The 16,982-nt window shown below is 34.0% G+C and overlaps 4 protein-coding genes across 5 annotated transcripts; 1 reads left to right on the top strand and 3 right to left on the bottom strand.

Annotated features, from left to right (window-relative positions):
* Positions 1 to 51: 51 nt before the first annotated feature.
* LOC17886527 (peroxidase 35) lies at positions 52 to 1,480 on the top strand. The gene is made up of 4 exons (XM_006290301.2): positions 52 to 267; positions 375 to 575; positions 750 to 915; positions 1,021 to 1,480. The coding sequence occupies exons 1-4, from the start codon at positions 52 to 54 to the stop codon at positions 1,425 to 1,427; spliced, it is 990 nt and encodes a 329-aa protein (XP_006290363.1). The 3' UTR covers positions 1,428 to 1,480.
* A 254-nt stretch (positions 1,481 to 1,734) lies between these two features.
* LOC17885123 (scarecrow-like protein 32) lies at positions 1,735 to 3,067 on the bottom strand. Its single transcript, XM_006291167.2, has one exon. It carries the CDS (start codon positions 3,065 to 3,067, stop codon positions 1,841 to 1,843), a length of 1,227 nt encoding a protein of 408 aa, XP_006291229.1. The 3' UTR covers positions 1,735 to 1,840.
* Positions 3,068 to 10,687: 7,620 nt separating this feature from the next.
* LOC17884681 (LOB domain-containing protein 38) lies at positions 10,688 to 11,745 on the bottom strand. Of its 2 annotated transcripts, XM_023782471.1 has the most exons (3): positions 11,482 to 11,745; positions 10,867 to 11,384; positions 10,688 to 10,836 (listed from the first exon to the last, which is right to left on the bottom strand). In XM_023782471.1, exons 1-3 carry the CDS (start codon positions 11,663 to 11,665, stop codon positions 10,816 to 10,818), a joined length of 723 nt encoding a protein of 240 aa, XP_023638239.1. In that variant the 5' UTR covers positions 11,666 to 11,745; the 3' UTR covers positions 10,688 to 10,815. The 2 variants fall into 2 exon arrangements, with proteins under 2 accessions (XP_023638239.1, XP_006291765.1); XM_006291703.2 differs by having other exon boundaries at positions 10,688 to 11,384.
* A 3,157-nt stretch (positions 11,746 to 14,902) lies between these two features.
* On the bottom strand, positions 14,903 to 15,855 carry LOC17885581 (zinc finger protein AZF1). Its single transcript, XM_006291750.2, has one exon. It carries the CDS (start codon positions 15,720 to 15,722, stop codon positions 15,054 to 15,056), a length of 669 nt encoding a protein of 222 aa, XP_006291812.1. The 5' UTR covers positions 15,723 to 15,855; the 3' UTR covers positions 14,903 to 15,053.
* Positions 15,856 to 16,982: the final 1,127 nt, after the last annotated feature.

Genomic DNA, 16,982 nt, shown 5'->3' with positions numbered 1-16,982 from the left:
TTCTCTTGGATCACTTTCACCACTCCTTCTCTCTCGGTTTTGTCCAAGAAAATGGCTAGCTTTGGTATGGTTCTAGTCGTGGTACTTTGTCTCACAATCTCAGTCTTTCCCGATACAACCACCGCGCAGCTAAGCCGCGGTTTCTACTCCAAAACTTGCCCCAACGTCGAACAAATCGTGAGAAATGCCGTCCAAAAGAAAGTAAAGCAGACATTCGTCACTATACCTGCCACTCTCCGTCTCTTCTTCCACGACTGCTTTGTCAATGTATGTTTTAGTTTAAAAGCGGTTTTATATCTATGTTCTCCTCTATTGTAAGGCGATTCATTGGTTTCTTAGTTCTTCCCTTTTGGTGTACGTAATTGGCATTGTAGGGCTGTGATGCCTCAGTCATGATCCAGTCAACGCCTAAGAACAAGGCAGAAAAGGATCATCCAGATAACATTTCGCTAGCCGGAGATGGATTTGATGTGGTGATGCAAGCTAAGAAAGCCCTTGACGCTAACCCTCAGTGCCGGAACAAGGTCTCATGCGCTGATATTCTTACTTTGGCCACCCGAGATGTCGTTGTTGCGGTAAGTATCCGAATTCACCATTCTATTAACAAGAATTATCCTACACTAAAATTCATATTAATCTTCATATTCTACAAATACTATATTTTTGTGAGCATTTTAAAAAATATTAGTATATCTCATTGCTAGTTAGAAATGTTTTATGAAATATGGTCTTATAAAATGCATGTATAGGCTGGAGGACCGTCCTATGAAGTCGAACTCGGTAGATTCGACGGATTGGTATCAACTGCGTCTAGTGTCGAGGGAAACTTACCAGGACCTTCCGATAATGTAGACAAACTCAACGCTCTTTTCAAGAAAAACAAACTTACCCAAGAAGATATGATTGCTCTTTCAGGTAAACCAAGATTTTAAACAAAACATATCTCATATAAATAACTATATCACCCAAAATGCATCAATATCTAAACCGATATATATATATATGTATTTCATAATGTAGCGGCTCACACCCTTGGATTCGCACATTGCGGCAAGGTCTTTAAAAGAATCTACAACTTCAACGGCATCAACTCAGTGGACCCAACTCTAAACAAAGCTTACGCTATAGAGCTTCAAAAGGCTTGTCCTAAGAATGTGGACCCAAGAATCGCTATCAACATGGACCCTGTCACCCCCAAGACATTTGATAACACTTACTTCAAGAATCTTCAACAAGGCAAAGGTCTCTTCACCTCCGATCAAGTTCTCTTCACCGACGGTCGCTCAAGACCCACCGTTAACGCTTGGGCCTCTAACTCTACGGCTTTCAACCGCGCTTTCGTGACGGCTATTACCAAACTCGGCCGTGTTGGAGTCAAGAATAGCCATAATGGTAACATCCGTCGTGACTGCGGTGCGTTTAACTAGAGATGATGATGATGGAATAATATAAAGCTATTTCATGACAAAAAAAAAAAAAAGATATTTTATTATCCCCTTCATCTTTATTTTCTTTTTCATTTGATTAATGTTTGAAACTTCATTTTGACTATGATAAAATATTGTTATTTCATTTGTTTTGTTTATGTCTTTATTTCACGAAGATAATTGAATTTATCCTACTCTTTATTTTAAGTTTTAATCCCTTTTTTTTTGTGTACCACTCTGTATTTTGTCAACTAAAAATGCATATAAAAATTTACAATAAGTCAGTAACGAATTATTTTCTCCGGTAATGTTGGAACAAATTAATACAAAACAATGACATTAGAATTAGACCCAACTACAAATCAGAGCAATCCAATTAAATCGGTAATTAATTCAAATCTAATCAACTCGATTTAAATGGGAACCCAAACGGTAGCAAACACTACACTATGACCTTTCCACGTCAGCACGAGACTGTTGTCGTCATCTTCCTTCTTCATTCCCCACCCGACGGCGTGCTCCTCCAGCATCGCCTTCACATCCGCCACCGCCTCTTCATTTACCCTAACACCACCGAACTCAGCATCTCTCATCCTCTCAATCCACCGTCTCTTTGTCTCAGTCCTCTCCACCCTCTCCTCACCTTCCTTCGCCACCACGTTTTCTATCTTCCAACTTATCTCCGCCTCGTACCACCGCCTCTGCTCGCTCATAAACGTGTCGGTTGTATCAAACGGTATCCAGAAGTAGTTAAAAGCCGATCTTAACCGGTTAACCAAGTTCTCAGACGTGAGATCTACGTCTTCTTCTATTAGGGTTACGATTCTTGGATTCAAAGATCGGAGTTGTTTCAAGAAAACTGTTCTCAGCGATGATGACGATGAAGTTAGGGTTTCTTCAGGGATGTAACGGAGCATCATGTGGCAGTTAACGACGAGAGCTTCGTTGAAAGAAGGATAAATCCGTAGTTGTTGTATGAGGGATGAGAAGCCATCAGAGTAAGTTGAAGGTATGATTGTGAACTCCATTGTTATGTTTCTTGTGGTGGCGAAGTTGACGAGTTTGGATCCGAGTTCTTCGTAAGATATGTTGATGAACGGTGGGAAGTGATCGGAGGAAGAGACGACGGTGAGTTTAAGAAGCGGAGGAGGTTTGTTGAGTCTTCTTGCCATGGCGTCTATGAGAGTAGGGATTTGCATACAATGAGTCAAACTTAGGTCAACGATGTGAACCGTTGAGTAACCTTCCACGGCGGTTAAGATGGCTGCGTTGGCCGCGATGAATCCAAACCGGTGCCAAGGAGTGAGGTCGACGAATGCTGCTAGCTCCACTACTGAGAACCGGTGGAGTTCATCAGCCGGAGGTAGGAAACTAATGGCGGATGATAATGTAGGGTTTTTGGAGACGGCGCGTGAGAGCAACGCGCGGAGGAAGGCGGAGGTTAGTCGTTGGGTGGAGTCACCGTCTGGTGGAGCGGTGTTGTTGAGCACCCAAAGGATTTGGTGAGCCAATGCTGCGTCGTTTGAGTCGATGGCGGTTGCACAGTGGAGGAGGAGCTGTTCCATGAAGTTGGCGTCGCACCCTCGTAGTGGTTTGAGAGAAGAGAGTCGGGTCGGGTTAAGAAGCCGGGTCTTGGTCATTTGTGTTGAGTTTTAGAGAGAAAAATGTAGGTTGAATCTTCTCAATCTTCTAATTGTGGCTCAAGAGGAAACAAAAAGAACAAAAAAAGAGTAGACAAGGGTGGTGAAAACGACATGTCCATAATATTTACGTAAAAAAGAAATTCTGAAAAAGTGAAGAATAGAGAGGAAGGAGACAAAGGAGAAGGATGAGGAAAGAAAGAGACGAGACAGTAGAGAGAGTCGTGTAAGTATGTGGGTAAACCTTATCATTGGGAAACGCATCGCTTCGGTCGCTTGTGTTGTGTAAGACAAATATTTGCAAGGACGAACAGCTTTTATCCGATATATAGAGATGTATGCCCAGTATATATATGTCTTAAATAGCTAAAACACAGGAATCAAATAGTTAGGTCGCGGAAGGGTTCATGTATTTTATGCTGAATCTTGTAGTCTGTGTAAACAATGTATATGTTATTTAAGGAAAGTGTTACATTTTTAGTATTATTACTCAAAATTATTGTAACATTACATACGATACGAACAAAAGAAGTTGAATGTTTTTGTTACTATATAGAAAGCATCAAGGCTCTGTGAAGGGGTGCTTAATGGTGGGTGACATGTGAAGTGGCAGGTTTAATTTGTATTTATGTATATACGTACGGCTGAGTATTTTTGTCATCTAGGTTGCTATTATTCTCTTTAGCAGCGCAATCGCATTCATGGATAAAATCACTGCATGCACTTTGCAACAAAAATAAAATTATATCTACTCTTATGAGTTTGGTCGGTTTTGTATTTAGCATTTGGACGTTGTTCAATTATTGAATTCAAAATTTCTTGGCCTTGAGATATATATAAGTTATATAACATGCACTAAAACACTCAAATCTACATAAATCTACAAATAATTTATCGCATTTATCAGATTTTCTTTTGTATGGCCGTGGCCGCAGAGTTAAGCTGGTTTAAAAGACTGACTTATTGGTCATAAATAGTTATCGTTGGTTGGTTAGTCTTGTTCGATTGGTCCCCTCTAGAAAATGTTTGTTATAGGTGGGTTGGTTGTAGTTGTGGGAGAATCCAATACAAGGTTATTGTAACTCTTTTTGCGTACATTATAACAAAAGAGATAGGAAATTGAATAGCTATAAAGAGCTTTTATTCTGCAAAGAAAGTAAGAAAGAATATAGAAAGAAAAGAAAAGCTTAAATTGTCATCAAGAATTCAATATCAAGCTTGTTCTAGTCCGTCTTCAGTCAAGTTTGTTAACAATTGTCCTTCGAATTGACTCGTTTGAGCCTTCTGTTTTGTATGTCGCCGACAAAAAAAAAAAAATTCAAAATAAATTAATGGATTTTTCAGATTATTAATATCATATAAGTAGGAGAGAGTCTTTAACTAAACACCTCTCAACCTACAATTAGTTTACACTTTTTCAACTACATTTCCTTAAGCCGCTGCCATTTTAAGGTTTTTTTTTTTTAATGGTTTAAAAGGTAAACGCTCATTGTAGTTTAATGGGTTTTCGGTTTTGTGTTTCATGCCTCCACGCGTACGTTTCGTTAGACATAACGAAGCTGCGTAAGTTAAGTCTATTGGGCTTTATCAAACTGTTACATATTGGCACTTTCTGGCCCATACTTACAAAGCCTATTTCAATGGTTTATTAACACTTTTTTGTAGTGTTACTGATTTGTAACGAACTACAGTATTACAATCTAAAATCATGTACGGAAGAGATGGTACAAAAAAAACATGACAGTTTAATATATGCTTTTATGTACAAATAATTGTCAATTTTTCAGTTTTATCTTTTACCTCCAACAAAATGTAGACTAATCCAACAATGTAAAATAAAATACTATAAACTATAATTTTAAAAAAGATTTTAATAAAATTACAGAAACTCTTTGTCGGTGAGGGTGTCAATTTGATAAATCTTACAAATTTAATTGTACTTAGATTGTTACCTTTAACTTTGCATGACCTACATGTTTAAAAAAAAAAAAATAGAGAAAAGAAAACATGATAATTTAAAAACTTTTTCTTGCAAACACCCTTAACTATGTGAAAACTGAGCTCGTTTTTTTTACTGGATTAATCCCTACTATAGTAAAAGAGAAGTACAAAAGTTTCTTGGGTCGGGTTTTTTTAAAAAATTAACCCGAAATTTTTCAATTGGATCTTACTAAAAATTTAAAGATATTAAATACCAGTTTCCATATATATTATTTCGAAATCTAACAAATTAAACCATCAATATCGGTTTTGGAAAGTACATTAATCTTAATTTGTTTAAGGAAAAATACATTAATGTATGATTTTGTATATTGGTTTAACAAATTAACCTAAAAATCAGAAATATGAATTAAATATAAAATATTTATCAAATTATCCATAATATTTCAAAACAAAATGTTCCTTAAATATCTTATATTAATATTTAGATGTATAGTTTTCTCCTATATTAACTATGATCTTCACAACAATTACGGGATAATTCATTTTCAACCATCTTTAATATATTTATTTGGCAATAGTTTCGAATTTCTGGCTTGATTATAAAGCTAATCTTTTTTTCAACGCTAACCTAACTCTAAGAAAATATTATCTATATAAATAAGTTTCTGCTACCAGAAAATTGTAACATAAACACAGATTTTACATTTTAACACGATAAGAAATAAGAAATCATTGACTCTTTATTTGTTTATTCTAGAGATTTGCAATTTTACAAAACTGCATGAAAGGTCCAAGTTAAAATCATGTATTTATGATTATGCGGTGTACCGCGGGTCAATCCCTAAACTTTAAAAATGATTCATAGTATAATATTTATACATGTATATATGTCACATATTGTTCTAAAATTAACAATCCAACTAAAATCATACAATTTAAATAATTTTGAACATATTTGAAACCAACACAAAAAATACAATCTAAAAATGATAGAATTTAATTAATAATCAAAATAAAGTAAAGCAAACACAAATAAATTATCTCGCAACGTACAAAGGATTAAAAATCCGGTAATTTTCCCCCGCGCTGTAGCGCGGGTCCGAATCTAGTTTACACTTAAAACACAGTGCATTTAGTATTTACTGATTAGTCAGCTCACTCGCAACCGACAAAACCTACATTATTAATGGTTTATTTGGTGTGGTAAGTAAAGCTTCGTTTGACTGTGGTGATTGGTCAATAACGTACGTTTAGGTGTGAGCAAAAGAAATAAATATATCAAACAAAACAAAACGGTTTATTACCAAAGTATATATATATTCTTTTTCATCAAAGACATATTCTCTAATTCGTATATAGATGATTTACATGTGGTACAAACAACAATGTAATAAAAAAAGAGATTTAGTCAAAGTTTGAGAAATCAGAAGGGGACCCAAAAAGGTGGATAATATGTTCCAGCGATGAGGGAACCAGTCACGTGAAAGTCACGTGTAGGATCCCACTCCATGTCCTTGTCCTGCGATCTTTCCCCAAATCTTCAACACTGTCTGTGTGAATTGTGATTATCATCATCCCAAACAAGTCTTACAAATACACCCTTCGCACAAAAATATGATTCCCGATAGATTGATGTTAGCTAGTGACGTTGTAATCATCATATATCTATATATATTAAATCTTGAATCATCAACTCATACATTAGACGAATGGATAAAGATTAAAGACTTGATTAGTAATCTTATATTTTCTATTTTGTTCGACACATTTTTTTTATTGCTTTAATAAAAAGAATTAATATCCTTTTGATTAAGAAGTGTAAATTATAAGTGTAATAAGGGGGCTACGGCCAACAAAAGATTTGAAGGGGCAATATGGCTCTTGGGTCCTCTCTCCTTACTCCAAGGATAATAATAATCACACAATTATATATACCCTAAAATTTTTTGCTTGCTTAAGGACCACAATATGCTGACCAAGTCTTGTGATTATCATCATCTCGATTAATAACCTTAAGTCAATTAACATTTATTTGGTTATGAATAGTGTTACTGATATATTGATTCACAAGAAACTCGTTAAATTAGAAAAGATAACTAACTTGGAGAAAATACAAAAGGCAAGAAACAAACAATTGAGACGTCTTGTATGAAGTGGGACTGTCTTGGGATAATTGTCCGGACATGCGCATAAATTTCAAATCACACAAAGATTCAGAAGTCTAAATATGTCGATTTGTTATGTCTTCCACATAAAGGTGTTGTAAAAGAAATTATATATCGTAACAACAGTAGAACAGTTGGTAAATATGTTAGCTTTGACACTCCCAAACCAAGGTTCAATACTTCATTTGGACATCTTTTAGTACAAAAATAATTTAACATTGCATTCAAAAAAAAAAAATATATATATATATATCACTTGGGTGGTGATGTGCAAAACCAAAAAAAAAAAAAAATCATCAAGAACTATGTTCAACTACATATCAAGAACTATGTTGTTGTTAATATTTGAGCTAATCCTAAGATAGATAACCCACAAAAAGAAAAGAAAAATCAATTAGCATGGTGTTTTTATTATGAATCATTATGAACAGGGGCGGATCTAGAGGAAAAAAATGTATGGGGCACCAATTAAAACTAACTAATAAAAAAAATAGTAATTAAAAAATTGGGAAGAAAATAAGAAAATGTAAACAAAAACTAAGGGTTTAAGCATCGAACACCGATATCAAACAGGAACATGGGGCACAGTTTACCAAATGAGCTAGGTGAATAATATTGTTTACTTATCAATTAAAACGTTATTAATAATGAGTGTGGGGCACGTGCCCCACCTCCACATAGTGTAGATCCGCCCCTGATTATGAATACAACCTTGATTTTCAATGTTCTTCATTATTGATTTAATATTCTATTTAAACTGACTAGTGTTTTGATCATTTGATGTTCCACGATTTATTTTTTCACCTACATGTGTTTTTTTTATTGATCACCATTTTTGTGGAATATAAAAAGAAAGAAAACGTTTCATTATTCAAACATAATTATTTACGTTTAGGTATTCCTTAATAATATTATAAGAATAACTAAACTGATTTGTTGGTATGTATCAAGTGGACTCTCACTCACACCGACTTAAGTGGAGAAGGTGATGAATGCATATTTGGGCCCCTATTAGAAAAACTGCGGCTGCTCGTGGCTTTTGGCATCAGACACGAATCTTTCTCAAATGTTTTCTAAGTATTTTTATTCTCATTTTTTATAATTTTGGTGATGGAACTCATGTTTATCCAAATCGTATAGAATCTTTCTACTAGCTAGTATAATTAGCTCCATAAAGTAGATTAAAAAAATAAAATTAGGTCAATGAATTTTGTAATATTCATGATTAGACACTAATTAGATGTTAATAAACAGACGAGATTGAACGAAGGAGGATGAAGTAAACCCCACTCTCTCTCATATCCCAAAATTCGAAAAGATCTTTCATTAAAATCCTCATCTTGTGGAGCACCAAACTTTTTTAGGTTTTTGTATGGCCAAAACAAAATAATAAACAAATTCTTTAAACTTTAGCAAAGAGTTAAGGTTCTATCTTCTTCTTCAAGATGAATCAGTCTTCTTGTTGCTAGAAACTTTAGGGTTATCAAGAAACTTATACTTACTCAACTCGAAATTGGGTTGGGTCGAGTGTTTTTGCCCAAATCAAAGAAAATAATTAAGATTGTCAATGAGAGAGGTTGTTGAAACAAAAAGATTGTTTTAAAAGAAAAGAAAAGAAAAAGAGTTAGGGTTGTCAGAAAAAGGAAGAGAGAGTGACGAGGACCACAAGCATTTGTTTGCTGCCCAGTCAGTGGTGGCTGGTCGAAATGAGTCCCACTTCATAAGATCTTCAAATCACTTCTTCTGTTCCAACAAACATTTATTTTTTATCCTCATTTTCAACGATTTTTTTGCAAATAAAACTCGAAAAATATGTCCATCTTTGTTTTCTTACACATAAAAAGAAAGTCATCGTTAATGTACTACAATGTAGTTTTTTTTCTTTCTTTCTATTTTCTATGATGATAATGAGACCTCTTTTTTTATTTTGTAAAATCAGCTGTAAGTTTTCAAAGATCTAATTATTACACTATTTGTACCTTTCTTTTTTTTTTTGTCTAGTTTTCAAATTTATATTATACTTTTAAACTGTATGTTTCTTTTCAATAATTTATGTGATTTTTGAACGTAAAAATGATATATTTATATTTTTTTATTATTATTAGAGGATAATTTCCGGTTTCCAGCCGCGGATGAATCTTTCAAAATATATGTAATCGACGAATAGTTTATTTACCGAATTTTAACCGGATAAAAATACTTGGTACCAATTTAATTGATGAAATAGGGATGACAAAGTTACCATGCAAATTACAAATTAAACCCATGTCCAATTATTTTGTTTACATCTAGCAACCACCATTTAAAATAAGTTAGTTATGTCTGATGAATTATTTGATGAAGTTTTCTATATAAATATGCAAACTAAATGAAATATATGATAGGTCTCAAAGAATGATGATTCCGCAATTGTATGTTATCGGATACTCAAAATTTTTAAATATGTTATAAGCAAGCAAACATGTTATTGGTCTATTTAATTATTTCTATTTTCTACGCCATCATCCAGAGTCCACAGAACAACTAATAAATACCTTGACATATACTATTAGTTTTTGTTTGTATCAAAACAAATAACAAAATATAATTAAAAAAAAAAAAGAGTACTTTTGAAGATTCCACGACGAAGAAGTGACAAAAACGGCTCTTTGCGTCGTCCAAAAGCCGCCTCTCCCTCGAAAGCTCTCCTCTCCTTTTGTAAAACCTCTTAACTTTTTGGTTCAATCCATTTTATTATTTATGCATATGCATTTCTATCTACTCTACTCTCCCATTCATACATATTCACATATTTTTAAGCATTATCAACACTATCGTTGTTTCGTTTTTCATTTTTGTAAACAACGATTCCGTTGGTAACGTTTGATAAAGTTATTGGATGGAAAAAAAAGCATATTCACATGTTTATGGAATGCACCCTTCTTTAATCCTAATAAGAGTTTTGTATTCATTCATACGGAGATTGTATGGTATAGACTAATCTTTAAATAATTTTATACGTCATAGACAAAGCCATTGAGAGAGAGTTGTATCAAAGAAACCATTTGGATAAGAAATGTATTAAGTACTAAAGACAATAAACCTGGAGATCATTAATGCTTATTATGTATTTAATGGGGGAGTAAATCAAGATGATTGATTATCAAAATATCATCAACTTGTGATTACATGTTGTGGTCCTTAAATAATCGAAGTACGTTTACGATGGTGTCAAGACTTGGCCGGTGCTTTGGCTTTTGGAAGATGTTGACTTCAAATCCGTGATTTATATCATTTTTATTGTTCAATATATCGATTAAAAGTTAAAAGCAAACAATATAATAAGCTCATAATCATCATTTTACCGTACACATAATCATAGTTTATCTTTTTAATATTCAAAATTCAATGGGAGATGATATGATTATGAACCCAAAATAAACAGTACACCACCGACTAATTTTACCGATTATTCTCTAAATTAATTAAGATTACTTTTAAAGTTAATATCCTCTCATTTAATAAAAAAAAGTGAGAAAACAAAATCACGTAATTTGCCACATTTCCCAAAATATTAATCCAAAAAAGGGCACAAGGAAAAAAGAAGTTACTCGAAATTACATTTTTAACCCCAATATTTCAAAAAAGTAACGACGCCGTTTAAGCGAAGAGGTTGAGCAACTTCGCCGTTTAAGCGAAGAGGTTGAGCAACTTCGCCGTTTCTCCTCCGCCGCGTACGTACCGATCACCGGCGGTGTTGTCTCGGAACGACACTGTAGTAACAGACTCCTCAGAGTACATCGACGGTGTATCCTCCTTGAACGGCGCCGTTTTAATCGAGAAAGTAGGGATTAGAGAGAGATCGAGCTCCGACGAAGGTTGTTCCGACGTTAATCGTTTCCGTTTCGGCGGAGAAGCCGTCGATCTGGATCTAGAGCTCGAGAATCGACAGTGATGGTATATATTCCGGTCACCGGAATCTTCGTTCCGTAGATTCAACATTTCAGTGCAGATCTCAGAAGCTTCGTCAGAAGTAGGAGACGGGAACCCGGCGAATCCACCGCCGCCGTTGAGAAGCTCCGGTATCGGTTTCAAAGAACCGCCACGAAGCACCGTCTCAACCGCGGCTTGACAAATATTCCAATTCCCAGTCCATAACAACCCGACGGCTCCGTTCACCGGATTCACAGTTCTTCCACAAGCTTCGTAGAGCAAAGACTGGAACAAAGCTGTAAGAAGACGAAAATACCCTTAGAATTAGAAAACGTCGTCGTGTTGAAACAAGGATGAAGAGAAAGAGATAGGGATTTGTATTTAATAAAGTACCAGGGCATTGAGATTCAGGTACGGCGGAGATGAAAGACATGAGACCAGCGCGGCCGAAGAACTTAGCGACGAAGACTGTGGCGTGGCCTTGAGCTTCGGGTGACTCGATCCATTGAATACATGGACGGAGGATGCAATTCTCGCTGCAACCTTTTCGAAGCACTCGACAACCATTGCAACTCATAGTAAAATCTTTTTTTTTATGAAGTAATGTTTCTTTCTTTCCTTGAATTGTTTTTTTTTTGCTGTAATCTTGGAAGATTCAAGAAGATGATATTTTTTTTTGCTTTTGGTACAAGAAAAAGATATTTGCTGAGAGAGAGAGAGAGAGAGTGGGACAAGGGTTTTAATGTTTGGAAGAAGAAGGCAGAGTAAGTAATATATATAGACAGAGAGGAGAGGTACATTGATACTTGAGTGAAGGAATGGGTCATGCTTTTGTGATTTATTATTTTTAATTATCATTGGATAACCAAAAAAAGTTTAATACATCCCTACAAAACTACAAAATAGAATGATTAGTGCCAAAACTTATTATTTTGTATTGTTAAAATATGATATAGGTGGTTTTGATTGGTAACTCGATACGGCTATAAGATTAGGTGTATCGTTTTACCGATTATATGGGTAATTATAATTTGTCTCCTTAGAAATTATATGCTAGTTTTGTTTTTGGGTAATGCTATGTCAATTATGAAAAGAAAAGAAGAAAAAAAAGAAATGGTGAGGGAGGGTGTGTGGTTGTTGACTAGTTGGTGATGAGGAAAGAGAAAGAAAAGAGATTCCAAGGTGATGGGTGCGGAGCGGCTCCGTGTCTCCGCGAATAGTTGTGCCTCCTCCTCTACCATTGGTTCTTTTCCACTTTCCTCTTCTTTTATTTTATTTTATTTCTTCTTTTCATTTTCTACAAAAATATTTCTTTCTATATATAAATTTCTATAAATAGTTGTGCGTCATGCATGAACGATCTCGATTATTTGATATGCAATTCTCAATTCTATCTGTCTAGTGTTTATTTGTTGACATTTTTTTTCCAATTTTTATTATTTAGTTACATATCTTTCTCAACCAAAAATATTAGTGTGATTAGCTACTTCACATGCATTAGGCTAATGTAATGTCCCCTCCAAAGAGTATCTATCTTCAACCAAAAAATATAGTAATAAGTTTGTGTTTTTTGTAGTGAAAAACATGTATTTGTCTTTCTTAAAATATTCTATATGGTATAGTAGTTACAAATATGGCTCATGCAGTACGTATGCTTTGTAAATAATTTATTTTAGAAACCAATGAGATTAATTGTGTGTTTTTTTGTTTAGGGTTAAGTCTAAGCTTGGCCCTTCAACGAAACAAATCCGTTTTATGACCCTTAAATCGACCTTAAGGGTTTTGATAATTTTATATGTAACATAATGTTTTAGAAGAAAGATAGAGGCGTTTCTTGCTTACGTAGCTGTCTCACGTGTGTAGCAAAAATCAAACACTTTTTTCTCCTTATTCATTTAGTAAACAAAATCAAAACATGATGAGCAAAAGATATATATTATTGATAAATCAAAAGTGTCTTCTTCTAACATATACTTTCCAATAGTAATGCGGTCAAACGGCGCCGTTAATGGCTTACGTGGTATCCTTACACCTACACTCCAATTAGGCAAATTTCCACTAGGATGCAGCCGTCTCTCTATATATTTCTTTATTCCCTCTATTACTTCGAGTTCAGTTCATTTATGCTAATATAAAGAACGCATGAAGTATTCGTTGAGCTTATGTGTTCTTAAGTTCATTTGCTTAGACATTTAAACACAGTTGATATAGCTAGATCACTTAAACGCCACAACTTTTGTCAAGAAAGTTAGAGACTTGAGACTTCATGAAGTGAATCCTAGCAAATATAACTTTTTAGTTTTATCCAGTAGAAATCATGACAACTATGTTTACAAGACGAAAACTATTGAGAATTTGAGATGCTTGTTAGAGTATGGTTCCCCAAATGCATGCCTATCTGATCCTAGTTACATTCACTGATGTTTGTTACATATTTTATATATATATATCATGCTAGAAAACCTAAACATGGGCTAGACAATATGGATTTGTGAACATGTCTTGTGAACTTTTCCTCTTTGATTATCGACTTATCGTACGTTGAGTTCTTGTTCTTAATTTTTTCTTCGACATTAATCGAGTTCTGATTTAAAATATAATTGGGCTATATATTTTCTCAGCTATATATAAGAGAGGACACACTATCACTATGGGCTCTAGGCTCTAGCTAGTACAATTTTCTTAAGGTCCAAAGAATGAGTCTTTGGTACATTAACACCATTTCAACGAGACCATGCCAAAACTAGTTTGGATACCAGTGGAACGTTCATGTGCTTTTTAGGCCTTTGATATTCTTGTAAGGCCTTACAAATCACAATATGCCCACATTGTGAAATGTCAAGTTTCTAACAATACGAAATCAATAGTAAATAATAGACATGGGAAAACCACCAAACTTTATACTAATTTACACATGATTATGTAAGATGTAAGCTATATGGCATAGTTTATTATAAGAAAATTTCGCCTCGTTATTTTAGAACTATCATTCTCTTTTTTAGTCTTTCTATGAGTTAAAAACTTGTAATTTTTAACCCATTAAGTCAACAAAATACAATTCTAAAGAAACATCTAACAAACGTCAATTTTAGTAGGTGTCACAACAAAAATGAATTGTATGTGTATATAGTGGCACTTAATTTAGAGAATACTCAATATCCACATTTTCTTTGAAATGCATATAACTACTCTTTTCCTTAGAAGACACATAAAGAACTGGAATCGATTGGGACGTGTAAGATATTTTTTTGTTTCATCGGAACAAAATTATCATAAATATATTAAAAGACTCGTGAAAACAACTCTAGAAAATGAAATAATACAGATTTATAGATAATTTAAGCGTTGAGGGAAGTGTGTGAGTGCCAACCAATCAAAAGATAATAGTAATCAAAGACGACAAGACACTTAAGGATTAGCTTTCGTTAGGTACTACTAACCGATCTATCACTACTTCAATAATTTAATACCACTTAACATAACCCAATATTAATACTATTTTCTCCTAATCAAATTATGTTTTAAAATAGTAATAAATTCATTATTTTGTAAATATTGTAACATGTTTAATCTAATTGTTAAATCCTTAGGAACAGATCACTTCAAGCTGTGGAGTGACAGATTCCACAGAAGTGGTTCCTTTGCTTGCGGAAGTAGTAAATGAAAAAAAAAACTCATACAAAGAAAAGGAAATTTCCATGAAATTGTAATTTTTTATTATTCTCTCTTATCTAAACAAAATTAAGAATAAATCCAAAATGTATTTTTTCCTCGTTTTCTTTTTAACATTTGTTTTTATAAACAACAACGAATAAAAATTTGAAGATTTTTAATCTTTCCGTATACGTAAACACAGAAATTTAAAATAATCAAAAAGTCCACTCCAATCATTTTCATTACACAAGACTCAGCTAATGATCGATCACTAGCTAGCTAAGCCCGATCGGTAATAATAATAATAATAATCACAACACCGACTTTGTTTCTTGGTCGGAGAGTTGACTTTTCCCAATGGTCTCATCGGTAACTTGATCAGCCGGTAAGTTTAGGTCAAACCCGTGGCTAGTGATCATGTTACTAGTGTTACCAACACCACCGTCGTAGTGACACCTCTTGTGACCACCCAATGCTTGACCAGACGGGAACGACTTAAAACATATAGAGCAGTTATGAGTCTTCCCACTTTGACCAACTAAACCGTTACTACTAATATTAATATTTCCGTTATTAGTAACGGAGCCGTTAGTGTTTTCACCGTCGTCGTTGTTGTTGTTGTTATTATTATTACTAACCGGTTTCCGATGACTGGTCTTGTGTCCGCCTAACGCTTGGTACGACGGGAAAGATTTGCCGCAGACGGAGCACTTGTAATCTTTTTGATGATCGGACGGTGGAGGAGGAGAGTGATGATGATCGGAGGAGCCACGAGCGAGCATGAGGAGGCAGAGAGCGAGGTACTCTTCTTCGGAAGGAGGGTTAGGTTGATCTATACGGTGACGTTTCGTGCGTTTTCTTTTGGTCCATGATTCAAGATTCTCTGGCTCGGTTTGGTCGAGGCAGCGGAGGAAAGGCGGAGGGGGAGGTGGTGCTGTGGTGGTGGTGGAGGTGGGAGAATTGAGAGTGTCGAGAGCCATATGGTGGTGTGATGATCTTTTGATCAAAATGATGATTGAGAGAGGTGATTATAAAAAAAAAAAAGAGAAAGAGAAGAGTGAAGTGAGCTGGTGAGGGAGTGAGATGAGATGTGAGCACGTCTTTGTTTTAATTTTTGGGTGATTAAGAGTGGGAACGTGGGCTCTAAGTGATCAAGTGGTGCTTCTTCTCTTATTTCTCTATATCCATTAATATCTCATCCTATTATATATTTCATCTTTTATTTAAATTCTTATATATTTTATTTTATATAAAAAAGAAGATAAAATTGAAGTAATATATCCAGTCCGATATATGGAAATAAATAATGGGAATTTTTATAGTTAATATTGCGGTTAATTTTATCCGGTTATATTGATCTAGATAACCCGGTCATGTAAATCGATATAGATCAAACAGTCATAAATTTTGATAAATTATTTTGAACGTAAAATTTAATGAATTAATTCGAACGTAAAATTTAGTGAAATAAATTGATGTATAAAATATATAATTAAACTTAACCAATATTAATCCTGGATGATCTTTTGATAAAGTTTATATATCAGACTATCTTTTCAATGGTCACTAGCTTTACTTACTAACTAGATTCGGACCCGCGCTACAGCGCGGGGGAAAATTACCGGATTTTTAATCTTTTGTATGTTGCGAGATAATTTATTTGTGTTTGCTTTACTTTATTTTGATTATTAATTAAATTCTATCATTTTTAGATTGTATTTTTTGTGTTGGTTTCGAATATGTTTAAAATTATTTAAATTATATGATTTTAGTTGGATTGTTAATTTTAGAACAATATGTGACATATATACATGTATAAATATTATACTATGAATCATTTTTAAAGTTTGGGGATTGACCCGCGGTACACCGCATAATCATAAATACATGATTTTAACTTGGACCTTTCATGCAGTTTTGTAGAATTGCAAATATCTAGAATAAACAAATAAAGAGCCAATGATTTCTTATTTCTTATCGTGTTAAAATGTAAAATATGTGTTTATGTTACAATTTTCTGGTAGCAGAAACTTATTTATATAGATAATATTTTCTTAGAGTTAGGTTAGCGTTGAAAAAAAGATTAGCTTTATAATCAAGCCAGAAATTCGAAACTATTGCCAAATAAATATATTAAAGATGGTTGAAAATGAATTATCCCGTAATTGGTGTGAAGATCATAGTTAATATAGGAGAAAACTATACATCTAAATATTAATATAAGATATTTAAGGAACATT

This window comes from Capsella rubella, unplaced genomic scaffold, assembly GCF_000375325.1.
Source record: "Capsella rubella cultivar Monte Gargano unplaced genomic scaffold, Caprub1_0 scaffold_5, whole genome shotgun sequence".
NCBI lineage: Eukaryota > Viridiplantae > Streptophyta > Magnoliopsida > Brassicales > Brassicaceae > Capsella > Capsella rubella.
This window is presented reverse-complemented; position numbering and strand designations above follow the sequence as displayed.

Coding starts and splice junctions, on each gene's coding strand:
- LOC17886527 (XM_006290301.2), top strand. CDS start 52: ATGGCTAGCTTTGGTATGGTTCTAGTCGTGGTACTTTGTCTCACAATC. Junction 268..374: donor TCCACGACTGCTTTGTCAAT/GTATGTTTTAGT, acceptor TTGGCATTGTAG/GGCTGTGATGCCTCAGTCAT. Junction 576..749: donor CCCGAGATGTCGTTGTTGCG/GTAAGTATCCGA, acceptor ATGCATGTATAG/GCTGGAGGACCGTCCTATGA.
- LOC17885123 (XM_006291167.2), bottom strand. CDS start 3,067: ATGACCAAGACCCGGCTTCTTAACCCGACCCGACTCTCTTCTCTCAAA.
- LOC17884681 (XM_006291703.2), bottom strand. CDS start 11,665: ATGAGTTGCAATGGTTGTCGAGTGCTTCGAAAAGGTTGCAGCGAGAAT. Junction 11,385..11,481: donor ACCTGAATCTCAATGCCCTG/GTACTTTATTAA, acceptor GTCTTCTTACAG/CTTTGTTCCAGTCTTTGCTC.
- LOC17885581 (XM_006291750.2), bottom strand. CDS start 15,722: ATGGCTCTCGACACTCTCAATTCTCCCACCTCCACCACCACCACAGCA.